This window comes from Miscanthus floridulus, chromosome 6 (assembly GCF_019320115.1).
Source record: "Miscanthus floridulus cultivar M001 chromosome 6, ASM1932011v1, whole genome shotgun sequence".
NCBI classification, from domain to species: Eukaryota; Viridiplantae; Streptophyta; class Magnoliopsida; order Poales; family Poaceae; genus Miscanthus; species Miscanthus floridulus.
Genome location: NC_089585.1, coordinates 79,183,805 through 79,210,168, shown reverse-complemented (window position 1 = coordinate 79,210,168; position 26,364 = coordinate 79,183,805). Strand labels below are relative to the sequence as shown.

Here is a 26,364-nt window from a genome sequence, read left to right as displayed (position 1 = left end):
ATCTATTTTCGTAAGGTTTGGTAAAATAGCTTTTCAGGAAAGGTAGCAGAGAGAGCTAGGAGAAGCTAGTATTTTCAACTGCACTCAGCTTCACCTAGGGAACCGTGCGCATGAGAGGTGCTGAAAAACAGCTTTTAAGAAAAAGTTGTTTCATCTAGACCCGTTTGACCGGAGAAGCTGAAAATAGCTTTGTGAAGTTGGTAGAGCTCTGCCAAACACACCCATGCTATTGGAGATGTCGCAGGTGCTTATGTTTATCTGTTCTAAGGTTAAGGTAGCTTGTGCAAGAGAACCAGCTAGGGGCGAATGCTGAGAGAACATAAAAATATTTCCTCTTTCTTTGTCTTTAAGAAGTCTTTAAGAAAATGGATGGCTTAGGGCATCTAGAATGTATACAGCGTCCGCTGACCCTAAGATGGGTTCCACACGAATATAAGGGTGGGTTTGACTCAGATAAAAGAAACAATTTCCCGTTAGAAAAGGCGGGATTAATTTTCTTGTTGCCAAATTTGCCCTCGACCCTCTGCATGCCGCATCCAACCTCCTCATCCTTCAGTTTCTCACGAGCGACGAATGGTTGTTTATTTGCTGAGGTCACCAGGCACCACTAGGTCCATCATCCATCCTAAATCCAACCTGTGTATTCCTTTAGCACTGAGCCTTCTGGTTCTAGTCGCATGGTAATCTCTACTATCTCTAAAGCACTACTATCTCTAAAGCAAGGAACATTTCTATCGTTTGTTTCTTATGGTTCATCCTCAAGTGAGACCTACGCTACGCACATCCTTCGTCATAGTGTCCATACTACTACTCAATCGCCCACGATAATTCTGTTAAACTCAAGATACGTTAATCTAGTCTTTATAATCCGACGTGCTTATAGACATACTCGCTCCGTCCCTAAATAACTATCGTTCTTGTTTTCCAAGAAATAACTTTAATATAATTTTATATAAAAAATATTAATATTCATGGTACATAATTAATATCATTAGATAGATCGTTGAATCTATTTTTATAATAAATTTATTTGAAGATATAAATGTTGCACAAATTTTCTACAAATCTAGTCAAACTTATGGCACGAAAAATAAAAACGACAGTTATTTAAAGAAGGATAAAGTAGAATATAGAAAGGCATACGTGTTTGTTTACAAGACTACGTGTAACTCACCTAAAATATAATGTAATTTGAAAAAAAACAAACTACTTACAGTCTTTTTTAACGGACTTCCTAGCATCGGATATTTGATCCGGGGCGCTAGCGTCGGACGACGCATGCGCAGCAAGCGAGCGAGCCCCCAGCAGCGGGCCTGCGTCGCCCCGGACGTCGCCTGTGCCGCCAGACCACGCGCAGGGACCGCTCGCGCCCCCTCTCGCTTCTCACGCATATCCCATGTGCAACACCCTAATCTACTTTTGAAACATTCAGATGCAAACACTTGCAACATACAAAAAAAAAGACAGATTAAACGCTTGAAACATGTGTCTGAAACACTCGCAAAAACATCTGAAAACACTTGAAAACCATTTAAATATTACGCAACATCCAGATAAAACACTTGCAACATAGATGTGAAACATATGCAACATCTAGATAAACACACTTGTAACATACGTCTAAAAAACGGATGAAACATTAGGAACAGTCGCATGCAACATTTGAAACATAAATGTGAAGTATATCCCAACATCTTGATCTACTTTTACAACATCCTTATGAAAACATTTGGAACATATATTTGAAATAACTGAAATATTTGAAACATAGACTTGTAACATGTCTGAAAAGAAAGACATGGGCTTGCACATAGACTTGTAATATGTCTGAGACAATTGAAACATTAAAAGGGAGGCGACCGACGAACTGGAGAAGGCCGCCGCGGGCCAAAGGCAAGGTGGAGAGGGAGGAAGGCAGGCGGCCGGGAGGTGCGATGGAGAGGGATGAAGCTATGCGGCCGCGCTTAGGCGCGTTGGAGATGCTGGCCCTCGGGCCCCGGCTGTCATGGAGAGTACCGAGGCGGCGCGGTGGAGCACGTCCGCTCGAGCAATGGTGATTTTGTTTTAGAGAATGGAGGCAACATGCTACGATTAGAAGCGAGCGGACGAGAGGCTACAACTATTAGCCGTTAGGCTTGCAGCCCGTGAACTGAAGCGTCTAGACGTCCTTACCGTATCATTTTCATTTTTTTAATCTTAATAACTACTCGCAATCTAAATAAATACCAATTTGGACATTGCTGTTGGATCGGTTGGTTGGGAGGGAGATACCTAGCAAAATCGGATGTTCAAAAAAAAATCAAAGCGAGCTTTCACCTTCACCGTTTCACGTATTTCGGCAATAGTGCGAGTGCGATACCTGTAACCTCTTCCTTCTCAACACCCATGCACCGGAAGCTCCCGCCATTACCTCACCTCAATCTCCGCTCCGCCTCTTCCTCTTCAGCCGCCGCCTCCGCCTCCGCTTCCCCCCCCCCCCCCCCCCCCCCCCCCCCCCCCCCCCCCCCCCCCCCCCCCCCAAGCGGGGGCTCAATCATGACCTCTTCTTATCCAACCATCTCGTCAACTCCTACGCCAAGGGCGCGCGCCTGGCTGCCGCGAGCCGGCTGTTCGACGAAATGCCCGAGCGGAACGCCGTCTCCTGGACCTGCCTCCTCTCCGGGTACGTGCTGCAGGGCATCGCCGAAGATGCCTTCCGGGTGTTCCGCGCCATGCTGCGGGAGGTGGAGCCCGGGTGCAGGCCCACGTCCTTCACCTTTGGGACGCTGCTCAGGGCGTGCCAGGATGGAGGACCCGACCGTCTGGGCTTCGCGATCCAGGTCCATGGGCTGCTGTCAAAGACGGAATATGCGTCAAACACCACTGTGTGCAATGCCCTGATCTCAATGTATGGTAGCTGCACTGTTGGTCCGCCGATCCTAGCGCAGCGGGTGTTTGATGGCACGCCGATCAGGGACTTGATCACATGGAACGCATTAATGTCTGTTTATGCTAAGAAAGGTGATGTGGTTTCAACATTCACTCTGTTCATGGATATGCAGCGAGATGATTCCAGGATTCAGCTGCGCCCGACAGAGCATACATTTGGCAGTTTGATCACTGCCATATCTCTGTCATCAGGCAGCTCGGCTGTGCTTGACCAAGTATTCGTGAGGGTGCTCAAATCTGGCTGTTCTAGTGACCTCTACGGGTAGTGCTCTGGTTAGCGCTTTTGCGAGACATGGCTTCATTGATGAAGCTAAGGACATCTTTCTCAGTTTGAAAGAGAAGAATGCAGTTACCTTAAATGGTTTGATAGTTGGGTTGGTCAGGCAACACTGCAGTGAAGAAGCAGTAAAGATTTTCGTGGGGACAAGGAATACTGTTGTTGTTAACGCAGATACATATGTTGTGTTGCTCAGTGCCATAGCTGAATATTCTATATCTGAAGAAGGGCTGAGGAAAGGTAAGGAAGTCCATGGGCATATGCTTAGAACTGGGCTTACTGATCTGAAAATTGCTGTTAGTAATGGACTGGTTAATATGTATGCCAAATGTGGTGCCATCGATAGTGCCTCTAAAATTTTTGAGCTAATGGAAGCAACGGATAGGATTTCCTGGAACACCATCATCTCAGCTCTTGATCAGAATGGCAACTGTGAAGAAGCAGTTATGCATTACTGTCTTATGAGACAAAGTTGCATAAGCCCATCAAACTTTGCAGTAATCAGTTGCTTGAGTTCATGCGCAGGTTTGAAACTTTGAACTGCAGGTCAGCAAGTGCATTGTGATGCTGTCAAGTGGGGTCTAGATTTAGATACTTCTGTTTCAAATGTACTGGTTAAAATGTATGGAGAATGTGGAGCTATGTCAGATTACTGGAAGGTTTTCAACTCTATGGCGGAACATGATGAAGTTTCTTGGAACTCTATGATGGGTGTCATGGCTAGTTCACAAGCACCTATTTCTGAAACTGTCGAAGTTTTCAACAATATGATGAGGGGTGGTTTGATCCCAAATAAAGTAACATTTGTAAACTTACTTGCTGCTTTATCTCCATTGTACGTTCTTGAATTGGGGAATGCAGGTTCATGCTGCAGTGCTGAAGCATGGAGTTATGGATGACAATGTGGTAGATAATGCACTCATATCATGCTATGCAAAATCAGGAGATATGGATTCCTGCGGGCATCTGTTTTCTAACATGTCTGGCAGAAGGGATGCCGTCTCCTGGAATTCTATGATTTCAGGTTACATCTACAATGGCCATCTACAGGAGGCTATGGATTTGTGTATGGCTTATGCTACACAGTGGCCAAATAATGGATTGTTGCACTTTCTCCATTATACTAAATGCATGTGCTTCTGTGGCAGCATTGGAGCGTGGAATGGAGATGCACGCTTTTGGTATTAGGTCGCACTTGGAATCAGATGTCGTGGTTCAGAGTGCTCTTGTTGATATGTACTCCAAGTGTGGTAGGGTGGATTATGCCTCTAAGCTTTTCAATTCCATGACTCAGAGAAATGAATTTTCATGGAATTCTATGATTTCTGGTTATGCAAGACATGGTCTTGGAAGGAAAGCCCTTGAGATATTTGAGGAAATGCTGCGCAGCAGAGAAAGTCCAGACCATGTCACTTTTTGTCAGCGTCCTATCTGCATGCAGTCATGCTGGATTGGTGGAAAGAGGTTTAGAATACTTTGAAATGATGCCGGATCATGGTATACTACCTCAGATTGAACATTATTCCTGTATCATAGACCTTGGTCGAGCTGGTAAGATTGACAAGATAAAGGAGTACATACAAAGAATGCCAATGAAACCTAACGCTCTCATATGGAGGACTGTTTTAGTTGCTTGCCGACAGTCAAAAGACGGGTCTAAGATTGATCTGGGGAGAGAAGCTTCAAGGGTGCTTTTGGAAATAGAGCCTCAAAATCCTGTAAACTATGTTCTGGCATCTAACTTTCATGCAGCTACAGGAATGTGGGAAGATACAGCCAAAGCCTGAGCTGCAATGAGGCAAGCGACAGTGAAAAAGGAGGCTGGTCGCTGTTGGGTAACCCTAAATGATGGAGTTCATACTTTCATCGCTGGCGACAGATCACATCCAAACACCAAAGAAATATACGAAAAGCTGAATTTTTTGATACAGAATATAAGAAATGCCGGTTATGTTCCCCTGACAGAGTATGCCTTGTATGATCTCGAAGAAGAAAACAAAGAGGAGCTGTTGAGCTATCACAGTGAGAAGCTAACCGTTGCCTTTGTTCTGACTCGTTCCTCAAGTGGCCCAATAAGAATAATGAAGAACCTTCGGGTTTGCGGAGATTGTCACATAGCCTTTAGATACATTTCTGAGATGATTAGCCAGCAAATCATTTTAAGGGATTCTATCCGATTTCATCATTTCAAAGATGGGAAGTGTTCTTGTGGAGATTATTGATAACTGATTTGAAAGGTTGGTTCAGTACCAGTTCCTAACCTTTCAGGTCATACCACATTGCCAGATGCTAGGTACAAGTTTCTTACCTTTCTCTTATTTAAGTCAAATATATATATTCAAACAAAATTACTGTTAGAGTTTCTCTTCAGACATGAATTTACCATTCAATAACTAACTCCTGGCAACTATTATTCCATTTTCCCTTATCCCGTGGAATTTGTAAAGAAATCATTGCATCTGTCAAATACTCGAAGCTTACACCTCTAGCATCTAACATTAAAATTGAATTTAATAATTTGGCTTGCTGATTTATAGGTGTTATGTTTTCATGACAGTCCATGGGCTGCCCAACACCCCAACCTAGCAACTTTTGTTCGTCATGACTACATGAATAATGATGGATAAGTCTGGCTGCTGTGGTCTTTGTGGGGCTGTTGTGGTCTTTGTGGGGCTGTTGTGATCTTTGTGTTTTTAGGACAGCATCTTAGACTAGAGGACAGCATCTTAGACTAGCATCTAGAGGACAGCATCTTAGCATCTAGGACAGCATCTTAGACTAGCATCTTGGCATATGCTTGGTTGGCTAGCAGCCTATAAATATGTATCCCCAACCCCTCAAGTTGGTATGACATTGAGAAATAAACCAGAAAATTGTCCCAACTCCTAGTGTCATCCTCTCTCGATGAGAGTAAGAATCCTGCTACTTCCAAGAGTGAGAATTCAACGACTAACAAGTGGTATCGGAGCCGTACTATCCTGTAGCCTAAGCATCTCCTGCTCATCTCCTCTCCCAACCACACAACAGCCCTAGCTGTGAGCAGCAGCTCTGGCCGCTCCTGCTCACTCCTCCCCCGCGCCTCCCCCACGCAGTCTGAAGCAGCCCTCTCCCCACACAGCAGCCCCCCGGTAGCGCGTTATGTCCGTAGGGCAGTCTCAGCGCTCGGTCGCCTCGAGTACGCGGCGTCGGCAGGAGGCCGAACTTGTCGCGGCAAAGGAACACGAGCGAGCGGCGGCAGAGACCGCTGCGGCGGCGGCAAGGGCGTCGAGGCTGGCAGCGGCGGAGCTGGCAGCAGCCAGAGCGGAGGCGGAAGCAGCGGCGGCGGCGAATGCAGCGCGTGCGGCGGCAGCGGAGGTCGAGGCTCTGCGCGGCAGCAACGACAGCTCCATTTCCGCTGACGACACCGCCAACGCGGACCTCGAGCTGCTAGAGAGGGAGGCAGCGCGAGCGCGGGCGGCGCAGTGGGCAGCCGCGCACGCCCACGAGCGTGGCGGCAGCCCAGACAGGCGCGGACGCGCTGGCGGCGCTCCTGGAGGAGGCGCGCACGGCGGTGGCGCTCTTGGGGTAGCCGCGCACGCCCACGAGCACGTCGGCAGCTCAAACAGGCGTGGACGCGCCGGTGGCGCTCCTGGAGGAGGCGCGCACGGCAACGGTGGCGGACGGGTCGATGGAGAGCGCGGCCTTCACAGGCAGCGTGGCTCTCTCTCCCCGGATCGGTACCGTGGTTACCACGGGCTCCAGGCTGTTGTTAGGGACGTCGGTCCCGGCGGTGGGTGGCCTACCCTCACCAAGACCAACTACGTCGTGTGGGCTGCGGTGATGACGGTAAAGCTCTAGGTGCGGCACATGTGGGAGGCAGTCCGATACGGCGACGTCGACTACGACCTAGATCGACGGGCACTGGATGCCCTCATCGCTGCAGCCCCACCCGAGATGCAGTTCTCGCTTACCAACAAGCGGACTGCCAAGGAGGCTTGGGACGCCATCGCTGCGGCACGCATCGGCAGCGACCGCGCCCGCAAGTCCACGCTGCTGGCACTTCGTAAGGAGTGGGAGAACCTGGCCTTCAAGCCAGGTGAGGACGTTGATGACTTTGCTCTCCGTCTCAACACTCTGTTGCAGAAGATGGTGCAGTTCGGCGATGACACCTACGGCGAGGAGAGAGCTGTCGAAAAGCTCTTTCGCTGCGTCCCCGAGAAGTACAAGCAGATGGCTCGCTCGATCGAGTTCCTGCTGGATCTCTCCATGATGTCGATCGAGGAGGCGATAGGTCGCCTCAAGGTCGTCGACAGCGATGAGCCACAGTCTCTCTCGGGGCCCATCACCACTGGTGGGAAGCTCCTTCTCACTCGGGAGCAGTGGCTTGCCAGCCAAGGTGATCGGAAGAAGGGGGAGCCTTCTTCCGCGACAGGCGGCCGCAAGCCACGCAAGGCGCGCAGAGACGCCCAGGCCGGGGCGCGAGGACGTGCCGAGGGTGATGCCCGCGGAGGCGCCCAGGGCGGCGCCGCCGGCAGGCACAAGCCGGCACGAGACGACGCCTGCCGCAACTGCGGCTAGCTCGGCCATTGGGCCAAGGACTGCCGATAGCCACGACGCGGCCAGGCCCACGTCGCACAGGCGGAGGAGCCGGCTCTGTTCATGGCACATGCAAGCATTGAGCTACCTCCAGCGGCACCGGCCGCAGCGGCTCTCCTCCACCTCGACGAGCCAAAAGCACACGCCCTCCTCGGCGACAGCTCCGGCAACGACAAGACTGACGGGTGGTGCCTCGACACCGGCGCCACCCATCACATGACCGGTCGACGGGAGTTCTTCACCGAGCTTGACTCTAGCGTTTGAGGCTCTGTCAAGTTTGGGGATGCCTCCGGCGTGGAGATCAAGGGCATCGGCTCCGTCATCTTCATCACCGTGTCTAGTGAGCACAGGCTGCTCACCGGAGTCTACTACATCCCTGCGTTGAGGAACTCCATCATCAGCTTGGGACAGCTGGATGAGAACGGTTCGCGCGTGGTGGTTGAGGACGGAGTCATGAGGATTTGGGATCGTCGTCGTCGCCTTCTTGCCAAGGTATCCAGAAGCGCAAATCGACTCTACGTCCTTAACGTGCAGGTGGCACAACCCCTCTGTCTCGCTGCCCGTCGGGACGACGAGGCGTGGCAGTGGCACGAGCGTTTCGGGCACCTTCACTTTGAGGCCCTGAAGCGGCTCAGTGCCACGGAGATGGTGCGAGGCCTGCCGTGCCTCGACCATGTGGAGCAGCTCTGCGATGTCTGCGTATTGACGAAGCAGAGGCGACTCCCCTTTCCATAGCGGGCTAGCTTTCAAGCCAAGGAGAGGCTCGAGCTTGTGCACGGGGACTTGTGTGGCCCGGTGACACCGGCCACACCGGGAGGACGACGCTACTCTTGCTGCTCGTCGACGACCTCTCCCGCTACATGTGGGTGATGGTCCTCGGCAACAAGGGAGAGGCTGCGGACGCCATCAGGCGCGCACAGGCTGCTGCGGAGGCGGAGTGCGGCCGCAAGCTGCGCGTGCTGCGCACCGACGACGTCGGCGAATTCACGGCGGCTGAATTCGCGTCGTACTGCGCTAACGAGCGCATTCAGCGTCACTACTCCGCGCCGTACAGCCCGCAGCAGAACGGCGTCGTCGAGCGGCGCAACCAGACGGTTGTGGGGATGGCTCGGGCCCTCCTCAAGCAGAGGGGGATGCCGGCTGTCTTCTGGGGAGAGGCAGTGGTGACGGCCGTCTACATCCTCAACCGCTCGCCTACCAAGGTGCTCGACGGCAGGACGCCGTACGAGGCTTGGCATGGGCGCAAGCCGACGGTCTCCCACTTGCGGGTCTTCGGCTGCCTCGCGTTCGCCAAGGAGCTTGGCCACATCAGCAAGCTCGACGACAGGAGCACTCTGGGAGTGTTCATCAGCTACGCGGAGGGCTCGAAGGCCTACCGCATCCTCGACCCGAAGACACAGCGTGTGCGCACGGCGCGCGACGTTGTGTTCGACGAAGGGCGAGGATAGGCATGGGACAAGGCGGTGGACGACGGCTCGGCTCCGACGTACGGCGACTTCACTGTCGAGTACGTCCACTTCGAGGGAGCTGGGGGAGTAGGCGGCTCTTCTTCGGCGAGCGCGTCTACCCCAGTCTCCGAGCCTCCACCGACCCCGGCGCCTGCTACTCCGACAGCACCACGCTCTCGAGCCAAGACCTCGGCTGCGATGAGTTCTTCGTCGGCTCCACCACAGCCGGCAATGCCACGCACTCCAGCACCGACAGGCACCACTCCGGGCACGTCTACTCCACCACCAGCTTGTGTCGAGAATGGCCTGGTTAAGCTCGCTACTCCGCTCTCTCACGACGAGGAGCGCGTCGACGTGTACCACGACGACGAGCCGTTGCGGTACCGTACGATGGAGAACCTTCTCGGCGACCAGCCGGTGCCGGGACCGGTGCCTCACGACCTGGAGGCACAGTTGCACCTTGCGTGTGACGACAGTGAGCCTCGGTCGTTTGCAGAGGCCGAGAGACACGCGGCATAGCGCGCCGCGATGCAGTTGGAGATGGATGCGGTTGAGAAGAACCGCACCTGGGAGCTTGCTGACCTTCCTCGTGATCACCGCGCGATCACCCTTAAGTGGGTGTACAAGCTGAAGAGGGATGAAGCCGGTGCCATCGTCAAGCACAAGGCTCGCTTGGTGGCACGAGGTTTCGTGCAGCAGGAGGGGGTCGACTTCGACGACGCCTTTGCTCCCGTGGCACAGATGGAGTCCGTGCGACTCCTTGCGCTAGCTGCCCAGGAGGGCTGGCGTGTTCATCACATGGACGTCAAGTCGGCGTTCCTTAACGGCGACTTGAAGGAGGAGGTCTACGTGCACCAGCCGTCGGGATTTGCGATCCCTGGCAAGGAGGGCAAGGTGCTCCACCTGCGCAAGGCCCTCTATGGCTTGCGGCAGGCATCGAGGGCGTGGAATGCCAAGTTGGATTCCACGCTAAAGGGGATGGGCTTCGACCAAAGCCCGCACGAGGCGGCCATCTACCGACGGGGCAGTGGAGGTAATGCTCTGCTGGTGGGTGTCTACGTCGACGACTTGGTGATCACCGGCACCAAGGATGCGGAGGTGGCGGCATTCAAGGAAGAGATGAAGGCCACCTTCCAAATGAGGGACCTGGGGCCTCTCTCCTTGTACCTGGGAATCGAGGTGCACCAGGATGACTCCGGGATTACGCTTCGACAGACCGCCTACGCCAAGCGCGTCGTTGAGCTAGCTGGGCTCACCGACTGCAACTCAGCTCTCACTCCGACGGAGGAGAGGCTGAAGCTGAGCCGCGACAGCACGACGGAGGAGGTGGACGCTACGCAGTACCGGCGTCTTATGGGGAGCCTTCGCTACCTCGCCCACACACGGCCGGACCTGGCATTCTCTGTCGGCTACGTTAGTCGGTTCATGCACCGACCGACAGGAGCACCAGCAGGCTATGAAGAGGATCATCCGCTACGTTGCGGGGACTCTCGACCACGGCCTCTACTACCCTAGGTGCCCTGGGGCGGCACACTTCGTCGGGTACAGCGACAGCGACCACGCCGGCGACATCGACACCAGCAAGAGCACGAGCGGGATCCTCTTCTTCCTCGGCAAGTGCCTCGTTAGCTGGCAGTCGGTCAACCAGCAGGTGGTGGCCCTGTCCAGCTGCGAGGCCGAGTACATAGCGGCCTCCACCGCTTCGACTCAGGCGCTCTGGCTCGCTCGACTGCTTGGTGATCTCCTCGGCAGAGACACTAGAGCGGTGGAGCTCAGGGTGGACAGCAAGTCCGCTCTGGCCCTGGCAAAGAACCTCGTCTTCCATGAACGCAGCAAGCACATCCGGGTGAGGTACCACTTCATCCGAGGTTGTCTTGAGGAAGGGAGCATCAAGGCGAGCTATATCAACACCAAGGACCAGCTTGCGGACCTGCTCACCAAGCCCCTTGGGAGGATTAAGTTCCTTGAGCTCTGCTCTAGGACCGGGATGGTTCAACTTTCCCACAAGACGACGCACAAGACTTATGGGAAGAATGATGGATAAGTCTGACTGCTGTGGTCTTTGTGGGGCTGCTGTGGTCTTTGTGGGGCTGTTATGGTCTTTGTGTTTTTAGGACAGCATCTTAGACTAGAGGACAGCATCTTAGACTAACATCTAGAGGACAGTATCTTAGCATCTAGGACAGCATCTTAGACTAGCATCTTGGTATATGCTTGGCTGGCTAGCAGCCTATAAATATGTATCCCCAACCCCTCGGGTTGGTATGGCATTGAGAAATAAACCAGAAAATTGTCCCAACTCCTAATGTCATTCTCTCTCGATGAGAGTAAGAATTCTGCTACTTCCAAGAGTGAGAATTCAGCGACTAACAAATAAGTCCAGAATGTATTAATATTATTCCTGAGCCACCACTTTGCATGCATGATATGTGTTCATGCTCACTCCTTATCTCTACATGTGCTCTGCCTACTCTTCTAGGTTGTGCAGTGTTGATGGAGACATCAGTTCTTTGTGTTTAGCGCTTGCATCTCTTCATTTAGCTAGGAGCTTTTTCATAGGCATATTTGTGCTTTTGAATTTACAACCATGGTTTGAATTTATTTTTCATCATTTTATGGTCTGGCATAATGTTTTATTTGGTTGCCTATCTTGGAACCGTGGAAATTCATATCCCTATCAACTAGTGTGTGTTTTGATTACTGATTGTATGCTAACCCATGCTAATGATATTCCCTTCTTTTGGACACAGACATACATGGGAATACAAATATTTAGGTTTTACTTCAAGTGCACAGTGGAATCGGGGGCTAGTCACAATTTTGAACCTTGGCGTGAACAGGACGAGGTAAGTGATTTTGGGGCTTATTCGAAGGACAAATTCGATTCCATGCATATAATCTTCAATTTTATCACCATGATGAATATTCTTTTATTCAGGCAGCAGACAGAAAAGAGGAAAATGGATGATGAGGAGGGTGATGCAATGAAAGAGATGGAAAATAGAGCAATGGATTCAAAGCAGGATATGGACATTCGTGCTGCTTTGGAAGAGATGCGGTCCATGAAGGTTGGATCTAGTTCTAGGCCACTAGTAGTAATTATTTCGTGTGCTGTCTACAGTCTAGACATGCTGGTGTCTCTGTTGACCAGATGCTTGAAATTTTGAAGCGTTCGGCTCATGAGAAGGTAAGACCTTAAAAACATTGTTCGCGTTATCATGTTTTAATAAATGTCTGAAATAAAACATTCCATCTTTTGGTTATTTGGAATAACTTTATGTCGACAATGACAGGTGGAAAAAGCAATTGCAGAGTTTGATGAAGAACTTTATCAAATCAATCACTTTTCGTGTAATTATCCATCTCTGCACTGCAATGCCGATTAATGCCATCATGCATAACTTCTGCATGGTGTTACCTTTTGAAACTGCACCTTTTTTAGTGTTCCAATTAAAGCATCTCCTTTTGAAGGGCGGGCCTGGTGCAAGCGGTAGAGTCTTACCGCCTGTGACCGGAAGGTTCCGGGTTCGAGTCGCGGTCTTCTCGTATTGCACAGGCAAAGGTAAGGCTTGTCACTAGCACCCTTCCCCAGACCCCACATAGAGGAGCTCTCTGCACTGGGTACGCCCTTTAATTAAAGCATCTCCTTTTGACTTGTGATCCTATTGCTTAATGCTAGATGAACCAGGATAGAACAATGGCATATTCACATCATAATGTAGCAATGCCAATCTACATACGCTGTTATTTGTCTGAAAGCATATACTATTATTGGCATTTGGCAACTTGTAATTGTACATTAGTATTAGAGATAAACCTTTTTGCCCACACTGTAACTCAGTAAATCCTACAGTATTGTCCTCCCGTGTAACCCAGGTAGCTAATAGAAGAAAACTGGAAATTGATATTAATGTGTAACCAAACAGGACAGCACAAATGAAACCAAGTCAAACAACGTGCAAGATAAAATTTTCTATATGCCATATCAAGTAAGTACATTACACTTAAAAGACTTATACATAACGAAAACACCAAGTCCGCCATTAATCCAAGTCCACAATTCCAAAATTGGAGAGAAGGATCTTCAGTTGCTGAACAAAATCCGAGCCTGTTGCGTACTCTGTTAGCATCCCTACTGCAAACCCAAACATGGCCCACCTGCAAGATTTGTAGCAAGGTGAATTAGCACATATAGACAAGCTATCTGGTTATTCAACAATGTGGTGAATCTTTACATCTACCCATTTTGCATTTTTTAGCATGCTTATTGTAGACTCATATTTACTTAGAACCTTACACGAGTAAATTGAGTAGCATGAAGGGGACATGATAGTTTTTGGTAACTTCACTAGGCCTTGTTCCAAATGGATTGGAAACATGTCAGTTCTCAACTGATTAATCAATCTCAAGTCTGATGTTTGATCGATTTATTGATTGCTAAGGAGCATGCTCTCTGTAAAGCTCAGGCTAGATCAATTTGCAGTTTAGTTTATTAGGTCAAGAAATGTCCCTGATTCAAAAACCTTCAGATATTTGAAGGTACCAGGAAAAATCTCACCAACCATATTGGATAGTTCAAAAAGCTTTCTGGTTCACAATTTTTTTGTAGAACTTCTGGTTCACATATTTGATAGCATCTTGCAGGGGCAAACGTACCTTCCGTTGGAAATCTCATTCTTGGGCAAGAACCCAAAGAACGGGCCCTGGTCGGTCTCCTCCAGCTTCTTCTTCTTGAAGTACTCCTGCAGGTCCTTGGCCACCTTCCTCTGGTACTCCAGCGTCACAGCCCCAGCCACCGGCCTCTGCAGCGCTGCCCCCGGGGCTGTGACCTCAACTGGCTTCGGCTCAGGAGAAGGTGGTGTCGGCGGCGACGACGTGGGTGGTGCGACTGGCTTCGCGGGCGTCGGAGGCTGCGACAGGGTGGGAGGAGTGGACAGAGCCGGCGTCTTGGGTGGCATCGGTGGTGGTGGCGACAGCGGAGGCGCCGCAGGTCTCCGGATGGGGCCCTCCGCCTTGGAGCTCCTGATCACCGCGAAGGACCGGCATGCGCGGTGCGGGGGCGCGACCGAGACGGCCCCCACCTTCACCTTGATGGAAGGGATGGACGGCGCCAGAGACATTGCTGCGGCGCTTGAGCTTTGCAGCAAGCGCTGGCTGGCTTCTTTTGTTTCTTGGGAGGGTATGAACAGAACAGGGAGGAGACGAGGGAAGGGAAGGGAAGGAACGCGTGGAGAAGGTTTTGGACACACACCCACGCTCTCGTTGTGGATAAGAGTGTGTGGTGCCAAGTTTCCGTCCGCGAACCTGGAGGGCCCAGGAACTCAACATCGGGCGTGTTGTCTCCTAACAGAAACTTTGTGAGGTTTGCAGGGACTCAACATGGGCGCCCATTTTGGTGCTGACCTGCTGCGATTGTCCCTGTCTGTCACTTGGGCTGCTTGTAATAGCGCTTTTGTTTTACAATTATTATTTAAAGGGCATACCAGCTCTTGCTCTATGCGGGGTCTAGGGAAGGGTGTCAGTGGTAAGCCTTATTCTCGTTTGTGCAATACGAGGAGACCACGACTCGAACCCGGGACCTTCTGGTCACAGGCGGTAAGACTCTACCGCTTGCAATAGGTGCGCCCTTCTTACAATTATTATTATTTACCAAAGCACAAATTGCTTGACGATTGAAGATACCAAATTTTGAAAATTCATATTTTTTTTGAAATGACCTCTGATGCTAACATGGTTTATATAAAACCTTTATATCTTGATGTGATCTAAAACTTTTCATTTGTCATTTTTTTTATTTGAGATCATTAAGGGATCAAAATATTCGTTTTTTTTTGAACGGCCTCGAATGTTGACGTGGTCTTTACAAAATTTGTAGCTCTTGATGCGATCTACAACTTTGTATTTGAAAACCATTTTATTTGAGATTGTCTGGAGCCAAAAATATCCATTTTAAGCTATACCAAAAGTATAGTTGGTTTGGTGCTAGCTGAGATCTAAAGCTTTTCTAGTTAATTTTGTTTCATTTGAGATCATCTTAGGAGTCCAAATATTCTATGAACATGACTAATAACCAATGACATGCGGATCCCGTGTGCTACATATGTGTCACATCAATAAAAACAACCTTTGAAACCACTCTAAACTAATTTTAGGGGAGGTGACTTGTCCAGTTTTGAGAGTTGAAGTGTGTAGGTTGTCTAGCATTAGTATTAGAATTTAGGTGGGAGATGTTTTAAATTCAGCAACAAAGATTTAACTAAAAAAGATCGGCTAGTAAAGAGAGCCTAGTCCATATGGCCTCATTTAATATTTGGTCAATCTTAATGAATTTGGTTTCGCAAAGGCACTACTCTGACCACAATTAAGTGATGTTTTGGGTTGTATTAAATCAATCATTCGAAATTGTGGTTCCATAATGCTTTTCATGTGTTGAATTTAAAATTTTGAAAATGCAATAATATGAGCATAATTGTATCGAATGTAGTTTTAGAAATATGTACTTTTTCTTGGTTATATAAATTTTGTAACAAAAAATAGTAGTATGTCACTTGTCACACTAGAGGAATGCTTAAAACGTCACTTATTTGTGATTGGAGGGAGTATTGCTTTTTTTTAGAGTATGTCACTTGTCACACTTTGCGTCAGATACTACTAGCAGCCTAGTGGTCCAGGAGGCTTACCCTTAGGCTTGGGTTTAGCTTCTTGCCGGAACGAATTTAGACAGGTGTAGGTTTAAAAAACATCCCTCAATGGCTGTATTCTTAGTTATCCTATATGTAACCATCTGAGTCGTTTTCAGCTAAATGTATAAGAAATCGAGATGTATTTAACCACGATCATGTGTCTCCTACGTACTCGATGACACATTTAGGGCAGCCGACCTTTAATGCCGCTGAAGCGATCTCCCCAAAATATAGTGACTGAAATAGATTTTCAGTTTCTTTTTATGTCATCAAAAGTAATCCTTCCAAGCACCACAAATGATGACATAATGGATAGCACTTAGTTCAAAAATATGAAAAAATATGTAGATTTGTTTCAGATATTTCTATGAAATCTCATAAATATGGTGGATTTTATAAATATATATATATATATCTACATCAAATATTAAAAAAATCCTTCCATGTGTTTTTTTATTTCCCACAATAACTTTGATGTACCCCGTCTATGACCCGAACTCTATGTCCCATCCATGACCAGACTCCTATAAATTAGAACATCACTGTTCGCATCTTTGTGTCCTGTCCATGTCCAGAACTATGACCCAAACTTAGAATTCATGCCCATACGTGTTAGAAAAAGCAATTGTATGGAGTGCATTGGAACAGATGACTAGGTATGGAGTCCAATTGTCGGGAACCAATACTAGAGTACCCGAAAAAAAGGAGCTAATGACCATCAAAATTGATTCGTCTGCGCGATCAAGAGCGTGACTACGCCGTTTGTGAGGCTCCACCTCGTCCGGCCACCGAGGCCATGGGCCCTGCCTCATCTGATCCCCGAGGGTTGGCTCCACCTCGGTAGACGATGCGGCCACGGGCCCCGTCTCGCCCGACCCCCGAGGGTTGGCACTGCCTCGGCTAACTCCCGAGGGTTGGCTCTGCCTCGCTCGACGTCTGAGGGCTGGCCCCACCTCGCCCGACGTCTGAGCGCTGGCTCCGCCACGCTCGATGTATGAGGGCTAGCCCCGCCTCGCACGACGTCTAAAGGTTGGCCCCGCCTCGCTCGACGTCTGAGCGCTGGCTCCGCCTCGCCTGACGTCTGAAGCCCGATGCCTATGACGACATTACCACAATACCGACCCAGGAATCAGGCGGAGCAGATAAAGCAAGACGCTCAAGTCAACCGTGTACCGAGGACCATACCCTGCACACCTGCAGGACAATACCGTCAGGCCATACCAGAAGGGTGCTTTGCAACCTTCCAGGCATGTCAAAGCCCAAACAGTGTTGTAGGCACCGACATTTGCCTAACAGTGTTGTAGACGCCGATATTTGCCTTACAGTGTTATGGGCGCCATCATTTGCCCTCGGGCATGGATCCTTATGGAAGCTCACGACAACCACTACGGTCTAGAAGGAAACTCGCATCACCCACAGTAACGAACGTGAGGTCACTGTACTGCCTGCTCCCTGTATGGCCGCTGATCAGCACCCTTGAAAGCTCTAGTTTGGTTTTGGTGAATTGATGAAACCCTAAGTGCTAACCTAGTTTATCAAGTGATCATGACATAGGTAGCACACTTCAAGTAGAAGAAGCTAATGAAGATCATAGCATGACAATGGTGATGGCATGGCGATGATCAAGGGCTTAAACTTGAAATGAAGAAAGAGAAAAACAAAAGGCTCAAGACAAAGGTATAAGTGGTAGGAGCCATTTTATTTTAAGTGATCAAGACACTTAGAGAGTGTGATCACATTTAGGTTTGATAGCCGTACTATTAAGAGAGGTGAAACTCATATCGGAATGCGGTTATCAAAGTGCCACTAGATGCTCTAACTCATTGCATATGCATTTAGGATCTAGTGGAGTGCTAACACCCTTGAAAATATTTGTAAAAATATGCTAACACATGTGCACAAGGTGTTTGCAGGGTTGAGATGGGTTTGGGTCCCTCTCTCCCTCCCGCCGAGCTTGCTCGGCGGGATTCGGTGCTTTTGGAAAAATGAAATGTCTATTTTCTATTGCGCCGGATGCAAAATTCTTGGTGATTGGCACATTTGAGCAAGGGTGAAGAAGTTAGAGTTGAAATGGAGTTGGTCAAAATGATGCTGGCGTCGGTCTACTGACCGGACGCTGGGTCACTCAGCGACCGGACGCTGAAAGGCTGCGTCCGGTCGAGCTGTCAGACGGCACAGTGGGTAGGGTTGAGCACCGGACGCTGGTCTACGTCCGGTCAAGGTGGACCGGACGCGTCCGGTCGAAAAAACATGCCTCGGGGAGCTTACTGGAAATGACCGGACGCTAGGGCTTCAGCGTCCGGTCAGTTTTGACCAGAGCGTCCGGTCAGCTTCGTAGCCGTTGGAATCTGACGAACAGCGTTTGAAGCTGGTGATGCGTGGCGTCCATCGGTCGACCGGACGCTGAGGGCCAGCGTCCGGTCAGAGCGCGTTTTGCCCAGTGAAGGGGTATAACGGCTCTATTTGATTAGGGCTCTATTTATAGCCCCATGGCCGGCTGTGGCTCACATCTTTGGCCATTTTCATTGACATAGCAACCTTGTGAGCTAAGCCAAAGCCCTCCCACTCATCTACATCATTGATTCATCATCATAGTGAGATTGGGAGTGATCCAAGTGCATTGCTTGAGTGATTGCATCTAGAGGCACTTAGTGATCGTGTTTCGCTGCGGGTTTTGCTTGTTACTCTTGATGGTTGCCGCCACCTAGACGGCTTGGAGCAGCGAGGATCGTCGAGCGGAGGTGGTGATTGTCTCCGGCTCCGATCGTGGTGATTGTAAGGGGTTCTTGACCTTTCCTCGGCGGAGCACCAAAAGATACTCTAGTGGATTGCTCGTGGCTTATGTGATCCTCATCTTGTGTTGGTTGTGCGGCACCCTATTGAGGGTTTGGCGTGTGAAGCCAATTAGCGCATGAACCTCCAAGTGAGTGAATCGCCACAACGAGGACTAGCTTGCCGGCAAGCAAGTGAACCTCGGTAAAAATCATTGTGTTCATCATTGATTCCGAGGTGATTGGTCATCATTGTTATTCATCTTCGTGATTGATTGGTTCATTCATCTACACGGCGGTATAACCCTCTTGATCACTCTCTTTACTTTACCGCAAACTAGTTGACAAGCTCTTTAGTGTAGCTAGTTGTGAGAGTGTCGATGTTTGACCACCGATAGCCTGCCACGGGGGTACCCGAGGCAGTATGTTCGGGCTTCGGTGTATGCTGAACTCGATGGTTAACGCAAGAGACAGTCGATTTATCCTGGTTCAGGCCCTCGATCGTAGATCGAGTAATAACCTTACGTCCAGTCGGCGCTAGCCTTTGCGTTGGATTGATCGTGATATGTTGTGTTGTACAATTGTCGTTCTCTCTCTCTCAGGAGTCCTGCCCTCCTTTATATAGTCAGGAAGCCAGAGTCCTAGTCGATTTACAATAAGATTTCCTAGTAGGATTACTTAATAGTTCTACTACTAAGATTACATGGGAAGAATCCTAGTTGGATTAGGTCTTCTCTCTCCCTTGCGGGGTATCCTATGGGTCCCGCATCGATAAGCCCCCGAGCACTTCATGGTTGAGCTCTGAAAGTCTCGCTTTGCTCCTTCAAGTCTTGTTGAGTAGGAACAAAATGTCATCCGAGTGCTTTCTAGAGTGAAACCTTGTAGCGCTTCTTGGGATCTTCGAGTGGTGAGTGCTTTTTGAAGAAAAAGTACATCCATCTGGTTGTAGCCCCCGAGCCTCTTGCTATTTGAAACAAGGAGCTGGAGGATCTTGTCTTGAAGTTGCTCTTATTGTTCGTTGAAGTTTTATCAAAAAGAACTCAAATATGGCTTGTTCCGGGTTCTTTTTGTCGTAATGTCTTGAAGTGGTCTGCGTTGAGACTCACTGAGTGTAGCCCTCGAGCCTCTTGCTATTTGGAACAAAAAGTTGGAGGGTCTTGATCCTTTATGTTGTTTGAAAATTTGTGTTCTTAAGTAGTCCCCGAGACTTGGATTATGTCATCATCCGAGTAGTTTTGCGGCATCTTTCCTTAGCGGCCCTTTAGTCTTGGATTAAACCATCATTCGAGTAGTTTCGTGGCATGCAGCCTCCGAGCTTATGTCTGGGTTCTTTTTGGGTGGGTGCAATTTTTTGTAAAAATTGCACTTACTGAGTGTAGCCCCGGAGCCTCTTGCTTTTACTTGCAAAAGTTGGAGGGTCCAGGTTCTTGTCTTAAAAAAATTCTGGGGCTATGTGTCCCGCAGCCCCGTGCTTTGTCCGAGTTCTTCCCTTTAGAAAAGAAGTCGGATGAAGAGTCTTGATGTGTCGTCGTCGTTGTAGTTTTGAGTTTCTTGTATTCTTAGTCCTTTGTCTTTTGGTTCCGAGCCTTCGGGAGTAGTTGAAATGAAGGTCGAGCTCCCTAGCTTAGTGTTGATTAGGTTATGATGCTGGCCGAGCCCCCGAGCGTATATCCGTGTTGTTTTGTTCAGGAAGAACTCAGATGTGAGGTCTTGGCGTATTCTTTGATAGTCTGCTGTTGTCAGATGTAGTTGTATGGTGGTGGTTGAGTGTAAATGCCTTTTGTTCACGGGTTGTATTGTGCTGGTATATTCTTCCAAATATGCCTGTCTTCGAGTACTGCTTCCTCTCGCCTGAGTCATCCATTATTGAGTCCTGTCTTTTCACTGTGTCCTTTGTTAGGCTTATTTCGTTGGCTACTCCTAGTCCATGTGCGCCGCTCCTTTGGTCTATAAATACTGTCCCGGAGTGCTTATTTTCATCCATTGGACATTCTGTTGAAACCTTCGTGGTTATGAACATGGTAGTTTGTGAAGTAGAGTAGCCCCTGGGCATATTTTGTAGTTCTTAGTGTGTCTTGTCGTAGTTGGAGGAAGTCTTGTGATAGGGATTAGAGGTAGGCTAATCCCGCGACAGCATTGTGCCAGGGTGTACATGGTGGGTAGTTGGAGGAAGTCTTGTGATGTGGGCTTCGTTCCTTCATCCGGTAGTTCTAGGTTGATCCTCGTCGCCTGTCTTGAGACTGTCCGGTGCAGATCAACACCATATCTAGCATCACATCGGTCTTGGGTAGATAGATGCCCGCCGACCTTCTCTGCTCCATGTTGCCCTACCGTGCTGCCGATTTCCGCCTTGGATGCACTGCGTCCGTCCTTTGAAGAAAACAGTGTAGCTGATGGCGGTTTGTCCTTCCGAGTAGCAATTTGGGACACATAGTCGTTCCAGAGCCTAGCCTGTGTCCGTGTTCCTCTTTGCTACTTTGCTTTTCATGGCGCCGAGTTCGTTGGGTCTTGTAAGATCTGTAATCTTTCATTTTTGAAGTTGCTTGTAATGTAACGAATCTTGTCCTCTGAGTTGTCTTTTACTTTTCTGCTGTGATCTCTGTCGTTCATGAGGTTACCGAGTTCTTTCTTAAATAACCAGGTTACTTTGTTCCTTGCGAGGTAGCCCTTTCTTTCTTCTTGGTTTGACGAGTTGTTCTTGTAGTTCATCTGATAACCCTACTGTGGTGCTGTGTGGATAAGTCTAAAATCTTGCCCGTTGGTTTGTACCGTTGTGTGGATTCGTGCCCTCCGTCGTTTTAGCTGCATCGGTAAATGGACCATTGCGTTCTCACACTGTGTTTTAACGGGCCTTGTGGGCTGTTTTTGTTACCGAAAAATCTATTTAAAGACCTTTTATCTTCCTTTCCCTTGCTAGCCTAGCTCTTGCCTTTAAACCCTAGCTTTCAGAAATCCGCCGCCGTCTTCATCACTGTCACTCGATCACCTTCATCCTAGCTTCCTCTTCCCTAGTGCCTTCTTTGCTTCCGCTAGTTCATGGGAAAGAAGAAAACCGCAAGCAAGTCTCAGGCGACCTTCATGGACGAGGAGTCATCCCTTTCTTTGATCGAAAACCAGGAGTTCGTGGCCATGAGGGCTGCTCAGAAGGTTTGGTCGGCTCCAACAACAAGTGAAGACCAGCTACGTGAGCTCGTTAGCGACGGCTTGATCCAAAGCAAAGTCATCGCTGAATGGAGAGTTTCCGGGCGAGCATTGGGTTCCGGCTCCGGGTCCTGGTGAGATTGTCCTCTTTGTTTCCTTTGTCCGCGCTGGACTTTGTCTTCCTGCTTCTGCCTTCCTTCATCAGTTTCTTAGTTATTTCGGGGTTAGTCTGAACCATCTAACCCCCAATGCCGTTCTCCATCTTTCTATTTTTGTTCACCTTTGTGAAGCCTTCCTTGGGATCCCTCCTTCTCTATCTCTTTTTCGCTTTTTCTTTCGTCTGAAACCTCAACCCCGCCAGTGAAGAAATCAGTGTTCTTGGCGGTTGCGGGATTCAGTTTCGCCAGGGTCTCAAGATTAAGTTTTTTGACTATGACCTGGTCGACTCCGTAAAAGATTGGCGTGCCGAGTGGTTTTACGCTGCCAATTTGATCCCTTCCCTCGTCGTCCACTCTAGATCTAGTCCTATGGTGAACGACCGATGGGACAAGAAGCTTGAGTCACCTGCTGAGATTCAAGTGATCCAGCCGCTCCTTGATAGGATTAGCATGCTGAAACAGCAGGGTTTGACCAGCTTCGGTATCGTTTCGAGCTTTCTTCGTCGCCGGGTTCAGCCTTTGAAGGAGCGGGAACATCTTGGCTTTGAGTATTCTGGGGCCGAGGATCCCTCACGCATGGTCCCAGCTCTTGAGCTGACCGGTGAGGAGGTACTCAAGCGCCTCCTAGAAAATGCTGAAAGGGAGTGAGCGTCATTCCTCCTGCCGTCTCCGAGTTCTCAGCCAACAACCCGCCCCCAGCTGTGAGTTGTCTATCTTCTTGTTTGAGTACTTTATGTACCCTTACTGCATCTGTTCTTGCTTAGCTTTTCTTTGTCTTGGTGTTTTATTCTTTTTCGCAGGAGCTTGGGCGGAACTTTGTCGATCCGATCCCCCTTGATGCTCTCCCTGCCGTGGCGGAGACTGGGGATCGTCTAGCTGGAACTTCTGCAATTAGTAAGTCCCAAATCTCTATAGCCCTTCCTAGGGTTTCTTCCGGATTTGTTGATGTATATGAAGAATATATTCCTTGTCTAGTCCCTCGCGGTCCTCGCAGTGTCCCGAAGAGGGGGCGAACAGATGGGTCTTCATCTGGCCTGCCTGCCTCCAAGAAGCCTCGCAAATCAAGTACTCCCTCAGGTACTCCAGTCGTTGCTAGCATGCTCTTAGGTGAGCACATTTAATACTCTTTGTTCCTTTATTTTCCTGTTTCTCTCTTGAACCGAGTAGTTTTTATCCTCTTTTCAGTAGGTGCTCTGGTTTCCTTAGCTGAGGAAGAAGAGGATGATGAAGTACCCCTCGTCATGCGGCAGTGAGTTGTTTTTCATATTCCTGTTGTATTGAATTTCTCTTCCTTGTCTTGACTTTCATTCTTGAACTTTTTGAAGTAATCGGAGGTCGGGTGAGTTCTTCCGAGGCTCCCGCGCTGACTTCTTCTGAAGCTCCGGTGTCGAGTTCTTTGGTTGCCTCTGTCCCAAGCTCTACCGCTCCTCTAGTGCGGAGTTCTTTCACGGTTCCAGCCCTAGCTTCTTCCGCGGCTCCATTGTCGGCTATCCCGCTCCCGTCGCCGGGTGGCGGGGACGTTTTCGCCGTCGTGGTTCCCCCTGCGAGGCCTTCTTTTGGCTTCGCGAAGAAGAAAGTAGTCGGGTGAGTAAATTCTGGCTTTTATCCTTTTGGCTTCTTTCTTCCTTCTTCTGGTTCTTATCGGTGCTTTCTTTTGTCACTTTTCAGTGTTTCGTCTTCTCTCGTTTCTTCATCGACTTCTTCTCTACCTCCCGTCGTGCCAACGAGTTCCGAGCCTTAGGACTCACAACATTCTGTTGATGAAGTTACCGCGGGGGCTTCGGAGCTACCTGGCGAAGTTGCGGATTTGGCCACTCCGGAGGTGACTGTGGCTGTCGTGCCGGGTCCTTCTGAGGGTTTGGCTCCGGCTTCTCTGGAGGTTGCTTTGGTCGCTTCCTTCTTTCGCCCCAGCCGGCCTCTCCTTCCCCTTCTCTTGCTTTCGGCGGTCCCTCTTTTTCCGGTGGTGTGGTGCAACAGTTCGATGCCACTCATCGGTTATCGGAGCTGACCACAGCCTAGGGGAGCTTGTCGACCCTCGCGACTTCTTTTGGTGAAAAGCTCCAGGTAGGTTTTACTGCCGCTCTTTTTTGTGTGCTTGTTTTTCTTCTGTTCTTACGCCTTGTTTCTCTTTGCCTCTTTTCGCTCAGTCTTTCTCTCGTGATCATTCTGGCTTCTTTTTCTCATCTGAAAATGAGAGAAAGTTGTCTTCTGAGGTGGACGCTCTGAAAGCCGATCTCGACCTTCTCCGGGCTGAGTTGGAGACAGAGCGTCAAATGCATCGAAAGGAGGAGAAGACCCTTCGTGCTCGGGTAGTGGAGACGGAGAAGCAGAGAGATGCCGCGGTGGAGTCTACGAAGGATGAATGCAAAGGTGCCGTGGGTTCTGCCTGTTTCTTCTTGTATTTTGACTTCTTTTTCCGCTGACTTGTTCTTGGATGTCTTGTCTAGTTCTCCGAGTTGAGAAGCAGAAGCTCTCGGAGAGTATCGATGAAATGAAGGCTCTTGTCCGCTCCAGTCATAATAAAGCTAAGGAGGTAATTACTCATGCTGAGGAAGAACTCGCCCTTGCTAAGCTAATTAGGCGCGGAGCTAACAGAGATCTTGTGCAGGCCCAAAAAACTATTGAAGTCTTGTCTGGAAAACTGGCGACGGCTACTGAAAATTGGAACATTTTGTAGAAATCTTTTCGCTCAGTAGCCGATGTTCTCTGGACTCCAGCGGATGATGGGCAATCTTGGGCGCAGTTCATTCCCCGGATTCCGACTTGTTTCCAAGAGTTCGCAAAGAAGTGTGCTCAAGTATGTACCAAGAATGTGCTGGCCCAGGTCCGGGTCCTTGCTCCAGAGGCGCCTCTGTCCAAGATAGCAGAAGAAGCTGAAAGCCAAGAATACCTTGACGCCGTTGAGAGGATGGAGCCTGAGGTCGAAGGTTTAGCCAGTAGGGTTGTAGACAGTCTAAATATTGACATTTCTCTTTCTGATGACAATGCCTGATTCGACTGAGCATCCCCTTGTAATATTACACTCCTCTTTAAATGAAGATTCTTTATTTTTGTTGATGTATTCTTTGCCTGGGTGCGGTTGAAGTTACTTGACTTGCTGAGTACTTTGTCCTGTTTTCGTCTCTGCTCCGCAAAACAACTCTGTGCGTTATTCTGACGAGACCCCTCGATTTGTCGAGTACTTTTCTTTTCTTCCCCTTTTGTGATTCGTCGAGTGCTTTGTCCACGCTATGACTTGTTAGATGTAAATCTTTGTGTTGATAACCATTCATCTGCGCTATGTAAAAACGACTCGGCATAGAATGTTGCCTTGACGAACTTGGCGCTTGTGCTTTTCTAAGGAAAAAGTATTCCTATCTGGATGTAGCCCCCGAGCCTCTTGCTTTTCGGAACGAAGAGCTGGAGGGTCTTTTGAAGTTCAATTTCGGTTAACTAGTTTTTAGCTTTTAGCTACCCTCATCGGTGGGCTCAAGCGTGTTTTCAGCTATTTTGCTCTCGGCCGGGATGCTCAGGCATGTTTTCAGCCATTTTGCTTTTTGTTTCGGGTGTTAGCTTTTAGCTATCCTCATCGGCGGGCTCAAGCGTCTTTTCAGCTATTTTGCTCTCGGTCGGGATGCTCAGGCATGTTTTCAGCCATTTTGCTTTTTATTTCGGGTGTTAGCTTTTAGCTACCCTCATCGGCGGGCTCAAGCGTGTTTTCAGCTATTTTGCTCTCGGCCGGGATGCTCAGGCATGTTTTCAGCCATTTTGCTTTTTGTTTCGGGTGTTAGCTTTTAGCTACCCTTATCGGCGGGCTCAAGCGTGTTTTCAGCTATTTTGCTCTCGGCCGGGATGCTCAGGCATGTTTTTAGCCATTTTGCTTTTTGTTTCGGGTGTTAGCTTTTAGCTACCCTCATCGGCGAGCTTAAGCGTCTTTTCAGCTATTTTGCTCTCGGCCGGGATGCTCAGGCATGTTTTTAGCCATTTTGCTTTTTGTTTTGGGTGTTAGCTTTTAGCTACCCTCATCGGCGGGCTCAAGCGTCTTTTCAGCTATTTTGCTCTCGGTCGGGATGCTCAGGCATGTTTTCAGCCATTTTGCTTTTTGTTTCGGGTGTTAGCTTTTAGCTACCCTCATCGGCGGGCTCAAGCGTCTTTTCAGCTATTTTGCTCTCGGCCGGGATGCTCAGGCATGTTTTCAGCCATTTTGCTTTTTGTTTCGTGAAAACAACTCATTGGAAGTCATGACAAGACGTGCTGTGGATGAATATCATCTTTATTGATCATGAATATAAATTAATACATATGTTGTTGAAGAGTATTGTCTTTCATCGATTGTGAACGTTGGTCCCTTGTGGCTTGCATATCTGTTTTTTGTTGAGTTGTTTTTACGCGTAGAATCTTCTT

The 26,364-nt window shown here is 49.1% G+C and overlaps 1 protein-coding gene and 1 pseudogene across 1 annotated transcript; one reads left to right on the top strand and one right to left on the bottom strand.

Moving 5' to 3' along the window:
• Positions 1-2,208: 2,208 nt before the first annotated feature.
• Positions 2,209-13,028, top strand: LOC136456194 (putative pentatricopeptide repeat-containing protein At5g09950; annotated as a pseudogene).
• A 137-nt stretch (positions 13,029-13,165) lies between these two features.
• On the bottom strand, positions 13,166-14,609 carry LOC136456196 (light-harvesting complex-like protein OHP2, chloroplastic). Its single transcript, XM_066455978.1, has 2 exons — positions 13,885-14,609; positions 13,166-13,386 (listed from the first exon to the last, which is right to left on the bottom strand). Exons 1-2 carry the CDS (start codon positions 14,346-14,348, stop codon positions 13,272-13,274), a joined length of 579 nt encoding a protein of 192 aa, XP_066312075.1. The 5' UTR covers positions 14,349-14,609; the 3' UTR covers positions 13,166-13,271.
• Between the last annotated feature and the right edge of the window lie 11,755 nt (positions 14,610-26,364).